We start from the raw sequence: 26898 nt of genomic DNA, 5'->3' as shown, positions 1-26898 counted from the left end.
ACTCACTTTAATTCCATCTGTTGCATTATGGACAACAGTTGTTTGAGGTTCCTGAAAAGGAGCACAAATAAGAAAGAGTCAGATACAATAAGAAGGAAAGGGGGATAAACAGAAAACACAGATGGATAATAGAAAGACTATGATAAAACAGTACATTACATAGAAACCAGACTTCACACACAGCAAGACAAAGAAAACTACATTTTGGAAGTTAGTCTAGGGATACTAGAAAGACCTGTGTCCATATGTGTAAAGAACATTTTATTGAAATAGAAAACAATGCAAGTAGACCGTGGAAAAAAACACAATAAAACCCTCCGATGGTATAATAAAAAAAATCCAGTAGTGTTACATCTGATGACAAAAATGAATCCCCAAGCACAAATGGTGATCCTTTTTAAATAGGACACTCTGCATGTAAATGTAATAATGACCACCACTACCCCCCCCCCCCCAAAAAAAAAAAGTGGTGCAGCCACGCAAGATGTGATGATTTCCCATTCCCAATAAAGCAAAGGTACACCCCAGTATTTAAAACTGCTACAGAGTGCCAATTTAATTGCTGCCAGACTCCATGGTGTATGTGCACAAAGAAACAAAGGCCATGTTTTCTACGCAAGTATTGTGGGTATTGAGACACACTTTACTGCTTGGGAAAAATTTAATGTTCATTGAATGTATTCATATTTATGTATTGTTCTTTAGATTTTTATTATTATAGGTTTCACAATTTGAGACCTGACATTCAGAAATGTCCATAGCCTTTGTTTCTGTTACTTAAAGGTAATTCTCAATGAGCTATGGGTAAGTGATGTGCCACGGAATATATTTTCTTTACTGTAAATTGGTATTCACAAATATATAGCTACAGGTGACTGGAGGGGGCACACTTAGCTCAACACTGGCTAATCTTAGCCAACCGTGGCCCATCTCTGACCCAATAATGTGAAACAAGTATCCGTTCTATAAAAAAATGTTAAGATCAGTGTGAAGCTTTCCAATCAAACATTAAAAAAAGACATCCAAGGTAAAGTTAGTTGTAAACAGTTTTCACAATCACCAATAATGGAAATGACACACAGTGGTGAGCATGGATGAGGTCAATGGTACTAGTCTGGCGACTGCATGCAGGTCTTAACAATGAAGGCATGAGGTCCACCATATTTCAAGTGTGGGGAATGCCTTGGTGAAATCTAGATTTACAGTGGAGAAGTTGGTACTGTATAATGTGGACTTAACTGACAATTGCCTAATAATTCTATATTTCCTATTAGACATACAGAAAATAATTAAGAGAGAGTAGACATTATGTGATTATCTGGTTCTCTATTCCAAGGCATTGTTTAGAAAATGCAGCACCAGTTTAGTAAGCCATGACAATACAAGAAGGTCTTATGTTAGTGTTTTGCTTACCACTTCTACATCTGATGCAGATGACCACCTGGTTCCTTTGTACCTTCACTGCTGAGTTCATTATTTATAATACTGCTGAGTTCATTATTTATAATACTAAGTCACAACACTATTATATGAGGTGTTGGGACCATCAGGGGTTGGGTGTTTATAGTTGCCAATTATATAAGGATGCCAGGAGGTCACTGCCAACTCTTCTCCCATATTCCACAAACAAACACAACAAGAGCAGAAGTAAAATAAAAGGCAAACATGAGTATTGGATTTCACAGCACAAGCAGCATTCCCACTGCTCACATCCCAGACACCGAAACCCCAAAATAATAGTAGACGGGGAAGATACCATTGTTGTCTGCAATGGGGGGTTTTCTTTTGCTGGGCTTACTATGCTGTTTTTGTTGTTGGTCTGCGGCTGAGATAGAAAAACAGATGGTTTAGTTCTGTTGATGGGGTGAATTGGTTTATGCTGTCAGAAGATAAAAGAAATGGTTCAGTTTTCTCCTCTTGGAACACATGTACTGGAGAAAACACTGGTTTCCTCTGAAACCAAAGGTAATGAAGAGACTTCTAAAAATGCTGACAGAGGAAATGATGCACTATGAGACATAAAACAGTCGGAAAATGTTTTGAAGATTTGGAGATCATTTCATTTACTATGCCGTCACTATAGAACAATGTAATCATCACAAAAGACACAGGTGACATGATACCGAGCTCTGTAAATTATGTCATTTGCTCGCGGTTTGCCAAACATTATAAAGTGGTAAATGAGAACGTACATAGAAAACTGGTATGGCTGTGATATGGAAGTAATGCTTGGTGGACAGCACGGGCAATGAAAGGTAGTCTGCGTAGTCACAGTCTCCAAAGGAAAGTGGAGTTGCTAAGTGCTTACTTAATTAAACTAACTAAATAACTTGTGTGACAAAGGAAATTCTCAGGACACGGCCTGCTCAGGATTTCTTGAGGACAGGTTTGGGATGCACTAACCTAGATGGCCAAAAAGCTACCTTGTGTAACCATAACAAATAGCAACATCCTATTTCAGGCATTATATGCAAACTATATACTTCATTTTAACTCCTAAATCTTAAAAACAGGCATACAGTAAATGCACAATACAAAGATTTTGGTCTATGTCCAAAGCTGCTGGTCTATCTTGGTTTTCCAAATAATGGTTTGCCTTCTAACCAACCTACTCAACACTTTTGGTACATGCACAGAATAATGTCATAAACCGCCTTGGTTTTTCATATGCAAGAAGATATGATTGACCAGAATGAGCATCAACATAGGCACATTATAAGCAACTTCTCCGTTTAGGAGTAAGACTGGATACACAGCTTAATTTTGTTGATGGCCCACTTTTGTTAACACAACTGATCCAATTGTAAAAAGTAGCAGTTTGCATCAGTTTTTAATCTTTCTGAAAAAAAAAAAAGTCTGGTTACCAAATTAAAGTGAACCAAACACTGTAGATCACTTGCCCAGTTTTCCTCCTAGGCTTAAAGCATTAGGTTTTTTGCAGTAACTTTGAAGTGTCATAAGACATGTCAGATGTTACTGATTGCACCAGTTGTCAGTCCTGAGACCAGATGCAACCCTGAGATATACCCAGAGAGAGAGCGCTCCACTCCCTGACCAGCAGAACATCTGACACGTTTGCTACATAAACTGTAATGAAGCGACAGGCTGAATTTGACTGACAGCTGAGGAGAGAGAGAAGTGAGGGCCGATCGATCAGTAGCTTTTGACACATCTGATGACATGTCTCAGTAACACTTTAAAGAGACACTGACACAAAAACATGTCAAAAGTTTTGACTGGTTGGGGTCTGAGTGTTTAGACCACAATCAATTGGGAAAAAGGAGAAGTCTTGACTTAACGTGGTTCTTTTCCCACGTCACGTGATAAGTAGGCTGCTTGGTGCAAGTCTATGGGGCACCTCTCTTCACGCTGCCAAACATAGGGTAGAGGATCATGCATCGGCAAAGTCCTCTCCCTGCTCAATCTACTGATTATTCAGATTTTGGACTCTCAAACAAGGACCGATAAAACTTTTGGTACTTCTCTGACATGTCAAAAGTTTTTCTTTTGTGACACTTTAAGGCACAATTTTAAGGGGTACTCCAAAGAAGCGGTGGGCGAAAACAATAACATTCACATATTTGGCTCAGTGCTGCCACTCACATTCTGCAGCTTCTATTCCCGGTGTCTGGCCACATCCTGGTGACTGGCCCGCTCAACTGTTCTGTGGCAGAGGCGGGACACCACTGCAGCTGTTGAACGGCTGAGTGGGCCTGCCATATCTAGTCTCATCTTAAGATCAGGAAGCAGCCAGACACCAGGGGGCCGGAGCGTCAAAATGCAAAGCAAGGGAGGTAAGTGGATGTTATTGTTTCCACTGTCCCCCTCCTCAGGCATTGCTGAAAAAGGGGTCCTGGCTGAAATATCCCTTTAAGCACTGCTCTATAACTAACTGTCCTTTGAGGCTTATCTATTTCTACTATTATCAACAAGTTTTTTTTTGTTTTTTTTTTTACAATTTTTATTTTTTAATGTTGCTGTCTATCATAAATCTCTCAATGTCTTTGGTTAACAAATCTGTGCTTGTGTCAATTCAACACATGTAAAGGGTTCAAAGGGGTTGTCCTAAATTGGACAAGCATATTGGCTTTCTTCCACAACTAGCACCATATCTGTCAACTCACAGTGTGAGTGTTATTACAACTCAGCCCCATCTACTTCAAGGTAGCTAAGCTTGAATACCAAACATAGACCGATGTGTTGCTGTATTTTTGGACAAAAGCATCAATGTCTTTCTAATCTTTAGCAACCCCTGTAATTTAATGTGTCTTTAGACCTTGATTTATTATATCTCATCTCTTACAGCACAAATTAAAAGAAATGAGGTGACACTGTTCAGAAGCTACAAGATTTCCTCTATGTGGCTCCAATTTCTCCACAGCAGAGAAAATGTACGGTCAAAGGTTGAGATTTGCACACTTTTTGAAGCACTTTTTCTGGATGTTGTTCTGCTGTAACTGCAGTGGTTAAATGAGAAAAAAAAAAGGCCACAGATGTCTAAAGAGTATGAATCACCGCGTATTAGGTTTCCTGAGAAAGTTGCACTAAGAGGCTTGTCATGTCAAAACCAACAGATCTTTTTTTCTAATAATCTTTTAGCCAGAAGTGTAACTTGATGTTCCTGGGGCCTTATTCAAAATCTGTAAAGGGTCTCCCACCTACAATATAATCCATCCAACAGAAGGTCAAAAAAAAATTGAAGCATTAAGTCCAAATCTGGAATAATAATGAATTATTACACATTAAATGTTAAGTGTTCATGAGATCAAGTTATATTAGGATAACACCTTGGTAGATTCCTAACGACCATGTTGCGCAAAAAAAAAAAACCTCTTAAAAGATTTTTTTTTTATGTAAAAAAAAAAAAAAGTTAGCTGCATGTTTTCTGTTAAATTTTATACATAAACTAGAGCTCTTGGATTTGGAGTGGTGCCCCCCCCATATGTACTAAGGGTATGATATACTTTTATATGTAGCGGCAGTGCACACATTTGGCTTCTTCTTAGGCATGGATTCAGCAACAAATCAAGGTGAAGTCTACCCCTCCTGTACAATTGTTTGGACTTGCTTTCCTCCATCTACAATTTCTTACTTGTAACACAGGCCCATTCAGTGTAGTTTCACTCAGAGTCTTGTCCATTTCAATACATTTAATTTTGCTGTATAAAGTGTTTTTCATTGTGCTACTGAATAAAAGGAGACGAGTATACGTTGGAAGTGCTTTTTTGAGCTAGTGTGAGCCTAACCCTATTTTTACATCCTTAAATGACAGAAAAAGAGGGAAGTATAAAAGATCTGCTCTTCAGGATTCATAGGCTGGAATGTTAGTCCAAGCTTGTTTAGCCAACCGCTAACTAAGGTGCATGGCCAACAACAATCTATATTAAAAGCCTATTTAACTACAATCCTCATGCCCCTATCCAGATCTTACTGCCATGTCTGATGTTTGCCTAACAAATGATTACTGTATCCATGTGTGTAATCTGCAATTTGTCTCAATAAATGTATCTTTTACATGATAAAGCACTGCAATTTTCATCTGTCATGGGAGTTATTATTTACAGTTCTCTGCAAGTGGTGGCTGGGAGTCTGACAAAATAATAGTATTTTCTGCAGCAATGCACATTTGTTATTAAAAATAAATGGCCCATGAAAGGGCTTACAGCCATCCTGTCACTGACATCAGTAGTAGACACTTCTCTATCACTGATCTAAAGATACATGTATATCTATACAGGCAGCTGTATATATATATTATACATACATACACACACACACACACTTTGTATATGTTTGTTACAGAATGTGTATAAACCATTAACCACAAAGAAGAGGAGGAAGGGTAGGTGAGACAATTTAAAGGACTATTCCATTCATGACTTAGAACATATGGAAATAAGTCTGCAATGTGATCCTTACTTTAATAGCTTATCGGCCAAAGTGTACAGATCATCTCATTACATAATAAAATGGTCCGATATCTCAGATATACTACCCTGGAAATTGGTGGGTGGGCTCTCTCTGCTCTGATGTTTTCTCTCACTTTGCATCACTTTTTTATAGCTGCATTTACATCCTAAAGTCCTAGCCTACAGCCAATGATATAGTAGCAGGCTCTCTAATTCCCATTTCAACTGCTGCTTTATTGCAGAGATGCTTTCCCTAAAACATAGAAATAGTTTTAAAATAAGCTGTAGATGAGGAAAACTATACTTTTCCATAATCATATAGGACAAAGTCTAACAAATTTCCATTCAGTTTACAAGTATGATTATTATGCTATACATTTTAGGGTGCGTTCACACGTATAGGATCTGCAGCAGATTTGATGGCGCAGATTTGAAGCTGCAGATTCAAAGCAAATCAATTCTAGGCCATCAAATCTGCTGCAGATTCGTACCATCAAATGTACGTGTGAACGCACTCTTAAAGAGAAATATATTTCCCTGAAGATATAAAATATAACAATATTAAACAGTTATAAATGTATATATTATATATTTTTTTTCCTCTCCTAAATCCAAGAGTCCTGCTGCAGCAATTTTTGCCAATAGGCAGGGCACGGGAAAGCATAACAAACTATACCAACTCACCTCTCCAGCGCTGGATCGTCACTGATTGGCTGAGCGCGCAATCCATCCGCTGAAATATCATCTCAACTTGGGGAAAATGCATTCTGGCATGGATCCTGAAGCCAGTAAGGCGGCGCATTGTGGGCACAGGGAGAGGTAAGCAATCCTTGGATTGTTATTTTATTTCCAGCTGACTCTCAGAATTTTACTACAGCCAGACTTCTCCTTTAACATTCACAGTTCTCAAAGCATTGGGGGTGGGACTTGGTCCACTTTTTTTTATAACATGTCTGGTAAAAATGCTTTGACTAATTAAAATGGCTGCAGAAATGGAAAATGTTAATTTTGCAAAGCAGGTTATGACTTTCAGTATCACCTTGAACTGTAAAACCTGACCAAGATTAATGAATGAGCCAAGAGAATCACTTTTTCTTAGGTGCTTATAAAGTGAAGGAGAGACAATTATTACATAAACATGTAGAGGGTATTGTGTATATCTATCTTAGTTAATGTGGCACATATGGGTTTCTGTCTATAACCTATGGTTTGCTCATGCAGCCTGCACTTTCCATAAAGCCCCTAGCTTTGCAGAGAGAGAGAGAGAGAGAGAGAGAGAGAGAGAGAGAGAGTCTTATCTAGGTTCAGCAAGTAATAGTTCAGTGACATAAAAATACTGAGAATACAGACAAAGAAGAGACAGGCAGTGAGTCAGGGGAGTGTTTTAGCTCTGCAACAAACTACCATATAGACTCACCTACTATAATCACTGCACTCTTGGTCCCTTATTGGGGGCACACATTCTATCTTGCACATCACTTTGCATTAGGTAGGGGTTATATAGAAAAACAAGAAGGGTAGACGTGGTAGAGAGGGAAGAGATCTGAGGTCTGACAGTAGTGGTGATGATGTAATCCTTTAGTTATTAAGATATTAGCCACACAGTCTGGGCATCACATAATCCAGCTGCAGTGCCGGTGATTCAGCTTTTATAACTCCTATCCTACAGACAATGACTGTACATACAGCTAACCACATACTACAAGGTTTAAGGTAGTCCTGTATGTACTTCATAGACAACTAAGCTATAGAGAGACTGTTCTGCTCATAAATGGACAAAAGAGGCATGTCTTGTGTAAGTGATGAATGACTACACCTTCAGAAAATCGCCATGGTTAGAGCACAGCTATTTGACTGCCATCAATCTGGCTTACAGGGGCATGTTCGGTACAGACAGTACATTAATAACCAATCTTTTTGCATCTAAATATTTTGCGCACAATTTTTAAAGAACAAAAAAGCTCTTGAACAGAGAACAGAAATTCTTACGGCCCACAGTGTTTAAAGTGTCACTGTCATAATACCTTTCAAAACCTAGATCAACAGTAGATGTGATATAAAGCAAGTTTGCAATTTACATTAAGTTCATGGAAAACACCGCACTTCCTGTGTTCTGACTTTTTTTTTATTCCAAAGAGTCTAAAAACAGGAAGTCCTGTGTATCCCAGGTCTTCAGGAGACTGGACCTGGATTTCTGGCAAGTGTGTGTGTGTGTTTATATATATATTGCAAACTTCATAACACACATACTGTTGATTTAGACTTTGAAGGTTATAACAACAGGTACACTTTAAGTGCCCATACCCATTAGAAGAATTGGCTGTCCTGTCTTGACCAGTGATTGGCTGAGTGGCCTGTAACTGAAGAGATAGGGCCATAAGTGTCAGAGGTGACTGCAGGAAGCAGGATACGCAAAGAGGAGGCAAAAAGACATGGGGAGAGCACAGGTAAGTATAAACTTTATTGTTTTCTATGTGAAAGTGAGGGCTGCATGGACATCACCAATAATTTCCGTGCAGCTTGCTAGACAATCATCAAGCCGTGTAATAGGCTCAGTAAGATCGATTTATGCAGTCACAGTCTGTCTGATCACATTCTGAATTCTAAAAAGCAGAACATTGAATGTCATAATAAATAACGTATTACAGGCACTATTAACAATCAATTTGGAAACTGCACCGAAGTGTGCTGAAACCAGCAAACTGGAGGGACATTGAGCCATGTTGTGACCACTACCTAACTTAGCAATGATCCTTTTTAGAATTGCTTACTTTCTATCATTCAATTGCCAATGTAAAGGGTTACTGATCTAGCTTGGAGATGTCCAAGAAAGAAGTGTATACAAATACAGTGGAGGAATTAATAAAAACAGTGAAAACTGTTGTGTCATTTTGCCCACAGCAACAAATCACTGCTCAGATTTAACAAGATCTGCTAAAAATTAAACCTGAGCTGTGATTGGTCACTTTGGGCAAAACAAGACAATTGTGGTTTCACAGTAAGTATTACAATTCACAATGGGGGAGATTTATCAAACTATGTGCAAAGGAAAAGTAGAGCACCTGACCATTGAAGCTAATCAGATGGCTTCCTTCAGTTGTAAAAAGGCGCCTAAAATTAAGGCTGGAATTTTGTTGGCTGCTATAGGCAACTACTCCAGTGTTCCCCTGCTCAACATTTGACAACCCCCCCCGCCTCCCATATATGTCCCTGAACATCACTAAGTCTGGATTGCAGAACAACATTTTGTTTACCTTGTTAACCTTATAATGTACAATGTGGCAATACTAACTTTACACATGAAAGTATTTCATTCTGGTCTTTGGTAATGGCTTGACCAATCACAGAGAACAAATTTAGAAATTGTTTGCTCTGTTGTGCTGGTGTGCCTTTCCTTTCCACCATACCGCCACACTAAACCATGATCATTGTATTCATTCTACATGGCATCTAAAGGTTACAGTTATGGCTACAGTGCAGTGTGAAATGGACAAGAAGTACAGACGTCAAAGCAAAGACTGGACCAGATTTGAGTAAAGTTGAAATTAGGAATGCAGCATGGAGACTGCAACAGCATGCACTAAATGGAGATGAATGTGACCTGGACATGCATGGAATATAGATGGAGTGGTGAGCAATGCAGTGATGCATGGCAGCCGAGGATAGGTGCTCACCATTAAATGCACACTGGAACTTGACTTCCTTTTCTAGACAGACCAGAGGAGGTAATAGAGTAAGAAAGAGACAGAAAGAAGCAGATAGAAAGAAAGAAAGGAGGGAGCATGGTAATAAAAAAAAAAAAAAAAAGAACAGACAACGGTAAACCACGTTAGTGAGGCAAAAGAGTGGAGGAGCCAGTCCCAGCAGAGAGCAGGAAAACAAGCAACCAATCAAATAAATAGAATACAAACATGAGAGAGACATACAGAAGCGCAGAAAAGCTATCCTCTAACCCACAGGAGAAAAAGTAAGTCAAAACATACTCCTGCTATCAGCTAAAGCAGATCCAATATCCAAGGTGACCACCTAGGTAAGACTGTGCAATTTTTTTTTTTCTTTGTGAATAAGTGCTCATGCAGACAATTATATTATGGCTCTGTTTAAATGGTTATCCAGCAGTCTTCCAGAGACAACATGACTCTTGTCTCCAGTTCAGGTGTGGTCTGCAATGAAGATCCACTCAGTTTACTTAAACCGAATTGCAAATCCCTACCTAAATTAAAGGTAACAATGGTGCTGTCTCTGAAAGAAAGTGGCCATGTTTTTATAATTCTGAATTACCCCTTTAAGGTCAATATGAAATGGTTGGGATCATACTGTATCTCTGTATAGCTGTGATATCATATAGAGCCATACAGAGGGTTTCTTTTTTTTTTTTCTAAGGATCTTATTTGAAACCTGAGAGAATTGAAGAGATTGTCTGAGGAAATCTTAAATTCGTCCCACTGCCTAGCAAAGGCATAAAACAATAAATGAGCCATAATCACCCTCCCTCGCTTCCCCTGCTGTGTGATCATCTTTTTTCTTGGCTGTGTTTCCATTCTGCCAACTTCCACTGATGTCCCAGCTCCCTGCTTTGCCACAGAGCTGAGCAGTTGTGGGACATCAGTGAAAGTCAGCACAACAGGTACATAGACAAGACAGGAGGACAGCGGGGTCAGTAGTGGGAGGAATAAGGATAGGTTGTTTATTATTTTATGTCACAAGGAGGAAGTGGGGAGACACGGTGGGGAGACATCCACTTTAAATCTTGCTATGATTCAGTGGCTGTTATACTGCAGGGATATTGTTCAGAAGAAGATACCACAATGTTGTACAGAACTACCATATAAATGCACAGGAAGTGCACTTCTCACTAGAAGAGCAATCTGAAATTATTAGTGATAAGAGATGGTCTCTTATGGTTGAAGCCATGACCGAGATGTGGTCATGATGTAATAAAAAAAAACATGCTGATATACTGTTTAATGTGACTTTCCAATTGAAAGCTAATGGTCACATGGTTTTATGAATATGGCTGCATGATTTTGCACGTAAACTGCTTGCAAAACTGCTCCACCATTATTAAATCAATAAAAAAAACCTTGACAAAAATCATGTCTGCATTAATTATGCCTGTATCATAGCTGCATCTTGGTTACGCAGCGTCCTCTAAATGAGTCCTTCCCTTTAGGATATTGTCATTATGTTAACTTATTACTAGAGATGTGCGAACCTCGAGCATGCTTGAGGTTTGATTAAAAATGTCTGAACTTCAGTGCAGCTCTAGGGAATCCGGGAAAACATGGATAGAACCTGAGGCTGGCTGCATCCATGTTTTCCAGGCAGCCTTAGTGCTACATCTAACTTCTTCAGCCACCAGTAACCATATGCTGCATGTTCTGGTTTGGACAAACCCGAACAAGTTTGAGGTTCACTAATCTCTACTCATAACCTCTTTATGTCCTAAAATAGTCTGTCCCGTAGGCCACATTTCCACATTAATTTAACTACATGTGGCCGAAACCATAACCCTATACATGGCACACCCCACCTCTACTTTACAATTAGTGTGACTGGAAATTTGTGCAACTTTGGCTGCGAAAGTTTCTTTTCATATGGATTCTACATGAATACCTGTCACATGACTAAAGCGGTTTGCTTTTGTCTACAAAAAACAATTGTGCAGCTTAATATTTAGCCCAAGCCTAACTGTTTCAAATACTGTATATAAAATCATCAAAGTAAACATTAGAATATATTATTAAATACAGAACTAGGTAAAATGTGCAAGACAGCACCAATTCAGAAAAAAAGTGATGTTACCTATTTATTAAGCTAGAGTGATCTGCAGGGAAAAAGTGTTGTGTATTTGCAGATACATGAAAGCTAAATGTTCTATTAGTAATATGAAACCCCATTACATTATTTATGACGTGGATATGAAACGGGAATGTTTTTACATGCGTCACATTAATATGGACTTATATAGTCCTAACTACTAAAAGCCGACATAAAGGTGCAGTGGAGGGCTATTCATGAAAAAGCTCATTTTGATGACTGTAAAACAATGGGCTAGAGAATGGAAGGAGCACTTGCCTTCGTATCATCATATGTGTGACTATGAAAATACATGACATAGGAAGCATGTTTAATTATGGAACAAGTCTATTCTATTAGTTTGTCATCTATTTATTATTTTCAAATAGAAAGCGGCACATTAAAATGTTTTATGTAAGACTCTCCAGGGTACAATTACAGGGGGCTAGAGTCTCTGATCCCATAACTGAGACCTTTTCAGCTGTTCCTCGTATGCTCCATCTTTAATTTGCGTCATCAAGCTTATGTTGTTATGGCAACAGACAAGACACTACTCGCTGGGAGACAAAGGGTTGTCTTTGAATATGAAGAACAGAGCTTCAAGATATAGATTAGAAAAAAAGAGATGCTGCAAACATTTTCCTATAAACAACTTGTAAGGCTTCGGGAACTTATACAAATGGCTTTATGAATCTAGTTCATGTAATGTAGACATATATACATTAGGTGTAAAAGTAAATTTAATAGTCATAGTCTCAGATTTATTGTCTTGAGATAACACATAGTCAGTCTGGCATTAGAAACCCCAAAAGATTAACCCTTATTGTGATGGGTTCCTATAACACATGGGCAAATGAGCCCCACAAGCTATTAAAGGGTGTTCCTAAATATTGCAACTACCTCTATGTCAATGAATAGAGATGAGCAATTCTACAGAATAAGGGCATGTTCCCACGTAGTAAGACACCGGCCGTTACGTGACCCCGAGAAGATCATCCCGGCCTGTACTGCAGTCCCGGCCGGATGATCTTCACTGCAGCTGAATTCGGATGCGGGTGCATCTGTGCGAGCCTGCATCTGAATTCCCAGCTGCACACCGGCCGAACGTAAGACACTAGCCGTTCCGCGACCTGGCCGGGTCTACGGAACGGCCGTTGTCAGAGAAGAACATCTTCACTGCCGCTGAATTCGGATGCGGGGGCATCTGAATTCGGCGCTGCACACAATGGAGCATGCATTCAGCAGCTAGGGATCCCGGCCGGAGTGTATACTATGTGTATACACTCTGGCTGGGATTCCATAGAAGGCAGCACTACATAAGTTCCCTAGTAATCGCGGCCATTGTTACAAAGGCAGTGATTATGACAAAACTAACGTAGTGTAAACATAGCCTTAATATTATTTATTTGTATGAAGCAAAGCAATTTGTTACATTCGGCCATCGGCTTGTCAGCCAGCAGCCTTTGGACTCTGCTCCAAGCGCCTGGAAAAGATGGATTCAGTCCTGCAAAACTGCTCCCAGGACAAACCATTATCAGATTTCAGTCTATAAGCATGTTTGTGTGGCTTGTATGGAGCTGTGGACTTTTGCACTGGGCAAAGACACTGCCTGTAGCATCTTCCTAAGATTAATTTTAACAGTAATAGTGATCAAGTATTACAGCATGAATGACTAAAACTGGTTCTTTACATTGAATATTGTGCTTAGAATATAATGAAATTATCTGGATCTTTTCAGAATGGGGATAATGCACACAATCAACCACAGAAATGAGCTATACATGAGGAAACATACATTATTAATAAATAGCTCTTTTATAGTAACTAACCTAATTTTACACCTAACTCATTTAACAACCTCATGCAACAGAGTATTACTGTAAGGCAAGTAAATATCACTTCGCCACTTAAGAATATTTAGGCGTGGTGTAAATTGTAGGATTCTCAGACCACAATGTATGCTACAGCAAACTTGTATGCTACACCCACTTGATTGAAACTTAAGTTCACTGATAAATCCAGAAAAAGACATTTCATAATCACAACAAAATCATCTATTCTGGAATTGAAAAAAATAAAAGTCTGAAGTTTGGATTTGAGTTGTTTGCACGCCAAGACCCTCACAATAAGTAAAAAGTGTTTCTTCAAGGCCTCATTCCCACGTTGTGTTTCATGGACATGGAAGGCCTGCATTGCGCGTGTTCATACAGTTTCCCTGCTCCCAGCATTATATTGGAGGTGCTTCTATTTGGAGGGGGGAATTCTACTACAGGCCTTCCACAGCTGTGTCATCCATAAAATACAGAACATGGGAATAAGGCCTAAATGTGGTTTCTCTTTGTTTCTCATTGTCTAAGGAGTTCTGACTAATGCCAAACGGAAGTGAAGGGGAACTATGCTAAGTTGAGCGCCGCTTCTCCTTTATCTTCAATGATCAGAATCCCTCGTGAGCTGAGTACTCCAGGTTGCTAGGGAGAAAGGTAGCAGGCTTGTTACTGGCACCTTCAGTGTTCTTAGGGATAGCAGAGATGTAGATTAGAAATTTAACAGGCAGACCATTCTAATAAAGTACTGGATCCAATTATTGGGCCCCACATTTGAAACTGATAATCCAGATCCTGACCACCTCCAACACTAAAAAAATACCAGCGCTCGAGCTGACTATTCTGTGCTTGGGATTCTGAATGTCTTCTACAGCCATTATAGGACTGGAGGGCGAGAACAGCTGTAGGAAGTATACTATACCCCTATACAGAGTAATAACAGCTGTTGCAACTATTGCAACGTCTCCACATGAGCACCTTTTTTTTGTAGAAAGAGGGATGAAACGCACCCTGCCCCACAGTGTTCCCTACACATGAAGTGTTTTTCTCTTCTTTTTCATTTTCTTCCTGTAACTTCATCTTAGTGATCAGTTGGGGAAGATGTCCTTGTGTTCAGTTTTTTATTAAAATCACTTCCCTTTTAAACCTTATTTAGTCTTTTAACATATTTAAAGGTTTTCGATCATGTCACCAGCTTCAAGGCAGCTTTCCCTGGTTGGGAGTTGGGAAAATAGGACTGAAAAGTGTACTCTGCTGACACGTGAATTGCCACATATTTAGAAATACTTTATTACAAAAATTACTAAATTCTTTTTACTTATAAACCACAGTGGCCATCAAACCGCAAACACATCTGAATGGATTATGGCTAATCACAAGAAATACCTTTTGCACAATTGGTTAAAAGAGAATTATACAAAGCTGTCTAGCCTAAAGAACAAAAATCATTTTTTTGTGTGTTTTTTACTAGCAAACTATAGAAAGTATTGTGTGCCTTCTATTTGCTACTGCAGTATAATTGGGATTTTTCCTGAGTAGAAACTGGGTGGATAAACTCCACCCCTTAATTTTCTTACCTATCACTAAGCACTCAAATAATTGTCATGTGGCAACAAAGCCCAACTCAACTGAAGAGCATGCACACTAAATTAAAGCTAATATCATACAAATGTCTTTAATAATCAATAACTCTAGACTTATAAGTTATAAGCATAATACAAAAATTGTTATCTGGATCTGAACAATGTTGGTTTAAACACAGGGCAAGAAGTGTTGTCATTATGACACAGGGGGACAAACAAGCTACAGTCTGTGGGTAGGAGAAGTTACTGAAAATAATCTTATTTAGGAAGGGCACTCAGTAGATGACATGCTGCTACAGATTGTAAGCCACATCTATCAGGGAATAATGATGGAAATAGTGCATAATCAAAAGATAAGAGGCATGTGAATTTAAAATATATTGTCAACATACATGGGAAAAAAGGAAGCTAAAAACATTATATATCATATATTCAAAGTAGCTAATTAAATAGGCTCTAACAGGAAAGAACAAGATCCAAGTTAAGCCACAATGTCTATGAAGGTCCCAATGTATACCTGTATACCTATGCATTTGTCTGGTCAGCAAGAGAAACTTGTCAGACACATACTCTACTGTAATAAGACTGCTTACCTTTACTCCATCTGTCTTCTTGTTTAATAAACTTTTGGCAGCTGAAAAACAAAATAAACAATGAATAATTACAAAGATAATATAACTAACATTCTTCAGGAAGAGTTTACTTTTTTAAAGAAGGAAATATGTCAATTATTAATCATTCTTTCTATAAAGATGTATTAACAGCACACAATATACTAAAATGGCAAAACATTACCTTTATCCTCGACAGTTGTAGGGAGATTCGGGGGTTGCTATATGTACTTTGTAAAAAATGATATTATGTAGTAATAGTTCCTGGGTTAGAAATAGGTAAATAACTATCTTGTAGCAATGACATTGTCTTGGGAAGTCATATGCCCAATAATACTGACTACTGACACTCAAACGTTCTCCAGTTTTACATTCACTACAGTAAAGAAAAACAAATAGAAATGTATCCAGCTAAATTAAAAAAAGAAAAAAAATTCCAAAGAGAAAAAGCTAAAGGGTTTAAAATCTAGACTTAGGAGGAGAAACAGAACATGAACATTGCCAACAATTAAAACACTTCATTCTTGTGCATTGTTGCAGATGCATCTTGTATAATGCCATATGACTGGGGAGAGTTTAAAGCAAGTATCTGTTACAACTGAAGAAACAAGTCATCTTTTGCTATGCTGCACTAGATACTTAACACGTATTACTGTGACTGGATGCTATGGGCAACATGGCCAGTTACTATAACAAATGTGGCCTAGTGTTACACAACTGAGTGACTACTTTGCACCCATCATGAGTAATGATCATCTTGATACATGACACATTAATAGGCTGGATAGTGATAATACATTTTGATCATGCAGAATGTCAAATCTCAGAAGGCCACACTATCCCAAAAAGAAGAAAAAAAGATAGGTTTATATATCAACATATGTAGGGTAAAATACCTAGGCTAAAATAGGCTAAATAAACCTCACCCTGTGCACTCACGTATCATGAAACTGCATTAGCATAGTGTTGAGCTCCATCTTTAAGCTTCATATAGCAAATGTAATTTCTACCGTCTAATTATCATCTTTTTGCCATTTTTACTTTCTACAGTACAGAAAAAAAAATGTGTTCTACCAACACAAATATTATCCCCACTGAAATATATAATCTGTGGTCCATAGGCTGCATGCTACCTACAATACTAATATTTCCCTGCCCTCCTGAGGAATAAAAAGTATGAACAGTATGAGAAAAGTGAGTGAAGCTTTAGAGGCAACAGGTGTACACTATAACCCCCTATTACTACACATGCTGAATGCAACTTTACCCAGATATAAAATACAAACTCACAACTATTAAACATCCTGGTAACATATACTGTGCACTCATAACATTTTCATGCTACACAATCAATATTGTAACTACTGTGTTTCTACGAAAATGGGCCTTATATTATTTTTCTTCTCTGAAAATAGGGCTAGGGCTTATTTTTGGAGTAGGTCTTCTTACACAATATGCCCCCACACTGTAGCCATTCTGTACGCCCCCCCCCCCCCCAAGTCCTTCCTCCATACTGTATACCTTTTTTAAAAGGGAAAGGAGGGGGAGGGGAATAGAAGGATAAGTACAGCAGGACTCCTAAAACTTTTTCTACTTGAGCCTAACCCAACAGACCAATAGAAAGGCACACACAACACATCTCTTTTTCTCATGTGATTTATATGCAAATTGTATTTACAGTCTTATAAAAAGATGCTTCACAACAGTGCATTACCCAACAGAGCAATGTGATAGGCCTCACCAGACAGACAAAAGGGAATACTGGGCCTCATCATCTGAGGTGGAACTCAAAGCAAAAATACAAACTATAGCTTAGTGTACATTCCATTTGTTTTTTTTCTAAATTCAGGATATAAATAAAATACAAAATGACTACAAATACAAATGAGTGCAAAATTAGGTAATATTGTTCCTAAAGCAGAGATCAGTGCAGCCCATAGTCACTTTTGTGAAAGCTGCCTCCCTAACAACTGGGGGGTGCCAGTTTGAGAAGCACTGCAATAAAGTGTTGAACAATCCTGTATCCTTCCATTCACAGTTTCCAGGGGAAAAAAATGAAAAGATTTAAAGCTTTATTTAAAAAAAAAAAGTTCTGGAAAACAAGAATAGATATAATTTCTGGCATTTTTGAGCAGTCTCTTATTACAAAGTATACACTACATGTAGCAAAAAGTGGTGTATATAATGCCAATGTAGTCTTAGGTGGGTGTATTTATGGGCATCAAGAGCTGAGTTTATGTCACAGTAGTCATTCTGCACCTGACCTTTCGGAAAGGCCATGTCTATCCCTCTCTTTTATCACCTGCAGAGACATGCCCTGTCAGCTTGTAAAGTACTTGTGTGATGTTTCTTAGCCTGCCCTGCTGATGCTCCAGTGTCACAAGGACTGGCAGATGACACCCCTGATGACATTCTATAAATGTCACGTGGGGTTCAATAATATACACACTTGTGACACTGTACAACGCAGCATGCTACAACTTACTGTAACTGGAAACCAAAGCAGCTGTTGATGGCACAGCTCTTTTTCAATGAACTGACACTGCAGAGCGTACAAAAACTACAACTATATTAAGAACAACAGTCCACCTAGCAGGATGAGGAAATAAAGTGGCAACTGTATTTATATATATATATATACACCCTTAAAGTAACAGGAGGCTTGAGATGCAAATATGTTCTTTTTTTCAACAGAATGTTATTTCAGTGGAGTTTTGCCATGCCTAAAACATGCAAATTTTTTAGCTACATGTATAGAAGTCTAGTAAATAGTAAAATTGTGTGTAATCTTATAAATTTACATACATACACTACTACATTTTTAGACATACCACTGGTTATTGCAAAAACTACATGCTGTAAAACACACCCAAAGGCTCCAATGGTCCCTTTACACGGAGCGATTATCATTCAAATTTTCACGATAATAAGCGATAATCGTCTCATGTAACCACTGTGTACGATCAAGCGACGAGCGATAAATTGTTCATCGGGATCTAAAATTGTCATCGGTTGTTAGCAGAAAATTAGCAGATCGCTTTGTCTAAACAGTCTTTCAATGATTCACCCTGTGAGATGGGCTTAAGTGATCGTAATAACGAATTTTTCAAACGATTTATCGCTCCATCTAAACACTGATCGTTATAAAAAACTGTTACTTTGAAATCCTTAATTGTTCGATTGCGCAAATTATCGCTCCGTGTAAAGGAACCATAAGATGCGTCTCTTAAGAGCATAAATTGTAGTGCTTGAAACTGAAATTAGTCATGCAATTCATATTGAAGATCTTTAATTTTTAGATGATTGTTTCTTTTTCTTAATGGGATTTTAGATAAAGGTGTACTTACCTCTCTTAATTGTGGGCTGTGTCTGGTATTGCAGCTAAATCCCAGGGGGGCAGCTGGCAATGCACTCGCCCCCAACTCCCTTACCAACTCCTCTAGCCAGGTTACCCTATTAAGGGTCACATTTACAATTTTATAGCCCTCTACCACCTTCAGGCAACCCAGACCTGCTGCTCCAGCTTCTAGCACTCCATGGCTGAGCACCAGGCCCTTCTGGTCGGTGAGAGCAGAGAGGGGCAGTGCACAGATATGGGAGAAGACAAGTGTCAGCTGAAGCAGCAGCCACCAGCAGATCTCTGCAGCAGCTAAAGAAAAGGGCGAGTGGATGTAATGCAGCCGCTGCGATGATCTGTCGGCGGCTGCTGCTTTAGCTGGCACTTGTCTTTTCCAGTCTGTGCACTGCCACTCTCTCTCCTCCTCGGCCTCAGGTGCAGCTACTTTTTTTTTCTCTTTTTACCGGAAAGGGTGGCATCATTATTGTTGAATTCCACAGTGTATGGTCATCCTCTCTGCACCGAAAAATCATCTGCAGACAGAAGGGATGCCAATACAGGCTGGGATATGTGTAGGGGCAAGGGAGATGTAGCTTGCTCAGCTTCCGCTGACATGCAAAGTCATTTAATAAGTATAGGTGACCTGGGAGATGGGGAAAATATCTGGGTGCCATCACCAGACAGCTGCCAAAAAAGGTAGCCTTAACTGTATGTGAAGTTTTTTTTTTCTTAAACATGAAACGACAGGTACACTTTAAGGCCACGTTCACACACTGTATTTTTACGATAAACAATGGCCGTTATTGCAGGTTGTTATTGCTGTATACACTATGGCGGGTGTTCTCTGCGGCCACATAAAATAATTGACAGGTCTTTTATGTGCGGCTGATATTAAGTGAACAACAGCCATACAAGATAGCCTGTGCTCACAATGTAAAGTACGGCTTCGGACATACATTACATTGTGGTCTATGGCTAATTGGACCGCAGGAACAACTGAATGTTCCTGCATTTCAATTCAAATAAAGTGATGTTCATTCAGCCGATACTACAGTATCGGCCAGATAGACATCTCAGACATTGGCCGTTGTTTGACCCGGCCAGGTCAAACAACGGCCGATGTTCATACAATGTGTGAACAGAGCCTAAAGCTTATTTAGAGTCAGTCTAAGGCAGCTTTTAGTTTTAGCATTTGGTGGGGGTCTCAGCACCTAGGCCCCCATCAAACCTTTTGACATGTCAGACAGTAACACTTTAAGCATTCAGAAAAAAATGAGTATTTTATACTTATTTACCTATATAGGTATCAGGAATATTTCATTTAAAAGGTTTTCCAACAAGAGATTTATACAGTATTTTAAATGCTAAGGCTTCCTTATAAATAGCAATCGGTCTTGCCCGCTTTCTTTTTACAACAGCCAGCTTAAACTTGTCTATCTCTAGTCCCTAGTTTGGGGTAAGCCTGCTCCAATTTTACAACCTGGTAATCCTATTAGGTAGCTCCTGACTTTAGCCTACTACAAGAGAAGTCTGGTTTTCCTAACAGCCTCTTCTTCTACCTACAAGTTAGAAACTTCATTTGTTCTTAAAATTTTTAGTTTCCCCGACTCCATGGAGCCTTCTCTAAAGGCCCCATTTTAGATATTTTTTTCTGGAAATATCAGATTGGTGTGACTAATCCTCTCTCACCAAATCCTCTCTATGCACATAATTCAAGGATCCTTATCATAAATTACTTTTATACTAGTACCACACTCCATTTTTCATTCATAGACCTAATTCGGCCTCCCCGGATCTCTGCTGGAGGTGCTATGCTATCCCCTAGACACTGTTCAATTTTTTTCCCCCCGAGTTGCCTGCTGACCTCTTTTAACTGGACTTCTGTCCAGTCTATTATATGGGAGGTGTTGGATAACCAAGTCTCCCCTTTTACCTATTCATTTTACACTTAATGTTCCCTTTAGGAATCTTGGGAGGAGCGCTGCCAGAATGCTTCTCCATTTCCTTACTGCTGCCAAGCGCCTTTTTCCCTCCACTAGAAACACCCTCTCCCCTCCTTCATTCAATCTTCTAACTAGAATTGAAGATGTGAATATGAAATATCTTACTGCTAGCCTTAAAAATACCTTAGACTGGTTTAATTAAACTTGGGTTAATTGGGACGATTACTATGATGGTTCGAGTTTAGCCCAGAAAAGAAAGAGTTAAGAGCATGGGGGAAAAGGGGGAAAGAAAAGTTACTGCCTAACTTTAAAGGCAAAGTCCTGTATATCTTCTTTTTCGCTGCTTCTCCTCCCATCTCCCCTTTATCCACGCTATCTTTTTAATGATTTACTAGTTTCTGACCAAGATAAGTTTATTTTGTTTTGACCCTTGTTGGTTTGTAACCTGTTTATGATAACACTTATTGTGCTGACTCAGAATTTTCTGCACTTTGGTACAGTATGTCGGTCCTTGGCCCAGATTTATCTATCTACCTGAAACTAAAGGCCCTATTCCATGGGCCGACTGATAGGAGCAAACGAGCGCCATTTGCCTTTTCCCCCACCCGGACTGACTTTTCCCCCACCCCGGCAGCATCTGTGATTAGATGCTTGGGGGGAGGGGAACTGTATTCATATGTGCTGCGCTGTAATGAATCAGCTGTGCGATGCAGTCATTACAGCGTGGCGCATATGAATACAGTTTCCCAGCTTCCAGCATCTCATCACAGATGCTGCCCGGGCGGGGGAGAAGTATGTTACATGCATTCCACGTCCGTGTTTAGTGCAGAACACGGAACGTGTGAATATGGCCTTACTGTAGGATAGAAACAGACAGTTTTAGCTACTGCAGTACTGCGGGCTGTGGACCTTTTGTGTTTCATACACACTTTGTTATGTGGTAAGTGAAAAGTAAAAAATATACCAAAAAGCACAGCATGTGCTATTAACTGTAGAGTATAAAGCCCCTATTACACGGGGCAGACAGACATTCACACGTTCAGTGTTTTTTCTGGTCCGTGAAAGTAATCCGCTAACTACCTCTGTGATCCGTGCAAAACCGTCCGTGTTTACATCCGTTTTGCTTCCGTGACTAAAGTATTTTAAATTACATTGAGTACATCACACAGCACCTGTGTGTTTTCATGGATGATCACGGATCTCATTGATTTCTTTGGGGGATCAGTGCCGTGCTTCCGTTCCAAGTTATGACATGTCCTGAACCCGACTGTGCAGCATTTGATTACCAGTGGCTGAAGTTGGATGCAGCCCTAAGGCTGCCTGGAAAACATGGATACAGCGTAAGGTCTATGTATCTATGTTTTCCAGGACTCCTTAGTAATGTATACAACTACTTTAGCCACCGGTAATCAAATGCTGCACACCGCTGCATGATCGAGGTTGGCTCATCTTTAGTTAACAGGTGGGGGGGGAAAAGGCAGTTTTTGTTTTTTTTTGTAAACACAAGTACTAAATAATGAGCATATTCATGTACTCAATTATAGACTTTTTTCCTCTACTATGTGTGCACTGATGGTCAGTTTCCCCATTTACTTCAATAGAGCATAATGTTACATTTAAAATACAGTCATATTTTTCATTTAAAATTATGGCTTTATTTGGCTTTTATTTTACTGTGTAGGAACACAGCCTTAAAGTATTACAAGCTACGATTTTCCTGGGGAAGCAAGCTCTGACCTGTCAGGTCAGTGCTTGCTTCCTCCTGGTTACCTGATCACTGCCTGTGCTATTACACACACACAGACAGCAAGCGGGTCAGAGCAGGAAGGGTTGTCCGAACAATCCTTAGATTGTTTGGACTGCCCATTGAGGTTAGCTGCCTGCTACCACAACTCCTATTACACAAAGCAGCAGACCATTGCTGACTTGAACAGGATCTTTCAGGATGTTGAAAGACCTTGATCAGCTGACATTGTGAATGTCGTCCGATCATTGACTTTCAACATTCGCTATTACATGAGATGATTATTGGCCTGAACGACTGGTAATCGGCCAGGTTTTGTGTAATAGGGCCCTTTAGGCTGTCTAAGAAATGTGTGATACATATAGACTTTTTTGATGGCTCTTATAACTTAGGTTATGCTGTGTTGGACCTTTTAAGAGCTTTACTGCACAGTAATGTGAATTGCACTGGCTTGGAGGCAGGTTAAGTCCACATTTTTGTGCCTCATGTTCCGTTTAGACTGGTGAGGAGAAAACTGTGAAACCTTCAGCTAACATACACATACAGTGAAAACCACTCAGTGAACACAAGTTTTGGCTTCAAAATAAGGAACAGTCCTGGCATTTGTTGCCAATATTATTTCTTCGCTTCCCAGAAGAAACGAGAAAGAAGAGAAAATAGCCAAGAGCTGCTCAGCATGCAAAGTAAAGTTAGTAGCACATCAATGGAAAAAATCCACACCAGGGTCAAATGGGACTCCATGCCAAACTCCACCACTAAGGTACACAACATGTCCTGCCCCTGAGCATGCAGGCACTGGCATGCAGTTTCATCAGGGGTAGGAGTATAAGACAAGGAAGGGAAAAGGTATTCAAAAGAAGAGGAAATCAGTAAGGAAAAAATAATCAGATTGAGGTTTATAGTAATTGGGGTTTGGGTCAACTCATGCCACGTACCTTGCTCAGCCAAGTTGGCAGCACTGGTGGCGGCTGCAACGGGGGCGGAGCTCTGCCTGCCAACTGATTGGACAAAATCATTCAGTGGGAGGAGCCGCAACAATGCAACAAAAATCCAAATGAGCAACAATAAAAGCAAGATGCAAGTCAAATAAGCATTGATTAAAAAAAAATATGATATTAAAACAGAACTGTATGAGGCTTCAATAGACTTTTAATGCACATGTATATTAATTTCACATTTGCCTAGAGAAGTGGTTGGGGTGGACCTTGCAAAGCACAAAAGACTCTTCATTTTCTTTCTGTGATGCTATAATGAAAAGACCAGATACTGTATATGTCACTCTCAAGCACTAAGTGGTAGCCAAGATTGAAGGCAGCAAGCATTCACTTTTATATTCATTTTGGGTGGCTTAATGACCAGACAACAAGCAAAGGATGCCAAGAGATGCAACATCCCCACCTGCAGGGTCTTCCTTTTTCTCTCTTCGGTTAACGGCACCTATTTTCAATTATAGAAGACCTATTAGATATGAAGTGATTACAATGCATCTGGCATGCTACATCTTGCTTTGCAATAACACACTCTATAGAATGCAATATTCAAGCAGACTCTTGTGTGCTCGCAAAGTTCCCCGACCTTCTCAAGCAAAATAATAAACAGCAAAAGAAAAAAAAAATCTGCTGCAACAAACCAACAGGATAGGACAGCGTAGCAAGTCAGTAGGATGAAGTTTTTTTTTTTTTGAAGAATGAAGAGACTGTGGGAAAAGGAAAGAAGTGTGGCAAAAAGCCAGTGGTTCCACTAAGACTAAATCTCTGTTCTTGTAAAAGCAATGGAGAAGGAAATAAGGTGTCTCAAGTGTGTTTTATCAGTCAAAAATACCAAGAAATTATAAGACAGAAAAGGTGAGAATGTATTAAAAAGAAAAAAAGGGACATTTTAACAAAGAAAAAATGTTAAATCTATAAACTTTAAGGCACTGTAGTCTCTTGTATTAAAAGTGGTCACAAAAAAGTGGTTGTGCTGCCAACAACAAGCAGTTTAACTTTCAAATTTATTTTTAATTGATATGGGCTGAACAGGCACTTTTTTACTGAGACAAATATGTGACCACTGAAAACTGTAGAGGAAAGGGCACTTAGGCACTATTCACATGTGCACTGTGGATGGCACCCAACATACCCCAACCACTTACAATGGGGTCCACCAAGGTGTCCATTGTTTGAATGGAAAAAATAAAACCATTTGTTTGCACACATGTGAACAGTGATTGTGTTTTTTATATTATATTGCCAACGACAGCAGCATCTGCCATATCAACATGCAAAAAGCAACAGCAACTTTATTGGCCTTTCTCACTCATGAAGCATAAGCATGTGGACAAATTGGAGATTTACTATGGTAGAGTGAAATGTCCATTAACCCCATTCGAGAATACTAACAATTTAATCAGCAGATAACAATTGCAGCTATAGCAATCCATGCAGCTGGAATGAGGCCCATGACCTAAAAGGAAAAAAGACTGTCTCTGATACCACCATTAATGTGGCTCTCTATTGATTTACTCAAAAGCCATTATTTCATCTAATATGGAAAAAAAGTGGAATACAACATTTAAGACCAATCTCATTGGAAGTTAAAAGAGGAATTCTGGTGAAATTCTTTTTATTTCAAATCAACTTGTTTCAGAAAAGAAATGTACAAATACACTACTTCTATTAAAAAAAATTCAAGTCTTCCCATCAGCTGCTGTATGTCCTGCATTAAAAGGTGCTTTATTTTCAGTATGACACAGTGCTCTCTGCTGACATCTGTAGCCGAGACAGGAACTTCCAGAGCAGCAGCAGCAAATTCCCATAGAAAACCAATCCTGCTTTTGAATTACCTGTCACGGACAGAGGTGGCAGCAGAGAGCACTGTGTCAGACTGAAAAGAAAGAAGTACTGAAAGACTAGAGATCTTTAAAGGGGTTATCCAGCGCTACAAAAACATGGCCACTTTTCCCCTTACTGTTGTCTCCAGTTCAGGTGCGGTTTGCAATTAAGCACCATTTACTTCAATAGAACTGAGTTTCAAAACCCCACCCAATCTGGAGACAACAGTAGGGGGAAAGTGGCCATGTTTTTGTAGCGCTGGATGACCCCTTTAAATAGAAGTAAATTACCAATCCATCTAACTTTCTAAAATCAGTTGATTTGAAGAAGAAAAAAAAGATTTTTGCTCGAGTACCCCTTTAACAAGAGCAAAAATAAACAGCTGAATGTACCCACCACAAAAAGTAAAAGTATACTGTTAGGATGCATGGAACAAAGACCATGCGCCAAGTTAAGATTGGCACCATGTGGGGAAAAAATAATATTGAAACCACAACACTTATGCTTTAAACAAAAATTCTGCTTATTGATCAGAAAAAGTATTGTGGAACTGAGTAAATTTAACAGGAAGGTCGGGGATTAATGTAGCCATCCATCTTCTTTTCTTTAACATGTTCCTGATGCAGTCTTGCAGAGATCACCGGTACTAACACACTTTCTGTCTGCCTCACAAATGACCGAAGGACGGCGCTGGTCTTCGGGTCCTTCTATTGCAGGTGGAGTTGTTGTCTTACAGCCAGCCACCAGTTTCACAGGAGGAATAACATAAATAATCTCCTGAGGCTTGGAAAATATTTCTTTATACATATATTTCTTACAGTTCAGGGAAGAAAAAGAGCGCTGCACCTCACACCTATGGCTGACACTAGTGCCTCTCGGATGCATAAAAAACATCGAATTTTGTGTATGATTTGATCAAGCCACACTGCCCCATGTACCGCGTGCAGGTATCTGATACACATGGGTCCCTACACTAAGTCCACACTGTGTCGGTCAGTGGCCACCACCCCCGCAGGCGTGCATGAGCAGGGAAGGGGGCCATGGAACGGCCACAGGACCAGACCCAAAAATGCTCCCCCCCCCCAAAAAAAAGAAAAACTCCCAGCCAGCACCACCGGCGGAGGAAGCCGCCCCCAAACAGCACAAGTCTGGATAAGGTATTGTGCCTAAGGTGGTGCCTGCCGGGTCCGGGGGGCCCTTTAGGGTCTGGTCCTGTGACAATGGGGTTGCGAGGCCATTCCGTGGCCCCCCTTCTCTGCTTGCGCACGTTTTGCGGGGATTGTGGTCGCTGACCGGCACAGTGATGTTTTTTGGTTAGGGACTCATGTGTATCAGA

At 39.6% G+C, this 26898-nt stretch overlaps 1 protein-coding gene across 13 annotated transcripts in view; it reads right to left on the bottom strand.

Annotated features, from left to right (window-relative positions):
* CAMK2G (calcium/calmodulin dependent protein kinase II gamma) overlaps positions 1–26898 on the bottom strand; it is a 198501-nt gene that overhangs the window by 17176 nt on the left and 154427 nt on the right. For 3 of the 13 annotated variants that reach the window (XM_069980597.1, XM_069980584.1, XM_069980589.1), the window contains exons 13-17: positions 24148–24186; positions 23685–23747; positions 15708–15748; positions 1757–1825; positions 7–51 (exon numbers count right to left, since the gene is read on the bottom strand). In XM_069980597.1, the coding sequence (XP_069836698.1) occupies positions 7–51; positions 1757–1825; positions 15708–15748; positions 23685–23747; positions 24148–24186 (257 nt within the window). The remainder of the gene's footprint in view (positions 1–6; positions 52–1756; positions 1826–15707; positions 15749–23684; positions 23748–24147; positions 24187–26898) is intronic. The other 10 variants (XM_069980586.1, XM_069980592.1, XM_069980585.1 and 7 more) reach the window with 5 other exon arrangements.

Source organism: Dendropsophus ebraccatus, chromosome 8, assembly GCF_027789765.1.
Source record: "Dendropsophus ebraccatus isolate aDenEbr1 chromosome 8, aDenEbr1.pat, whole genome shotgun sequence".
NCBI classification, from domain to species: domain Eukaryota; kingdom Metazoa; phylum Chordata; class Amphibia; order Anura; family Hylidae; genus Dendropsophus; species Dendropsophus ebraccatus.
This window is presented reverse-complemented; position numbering and strand designations above follow the sequence as displayed.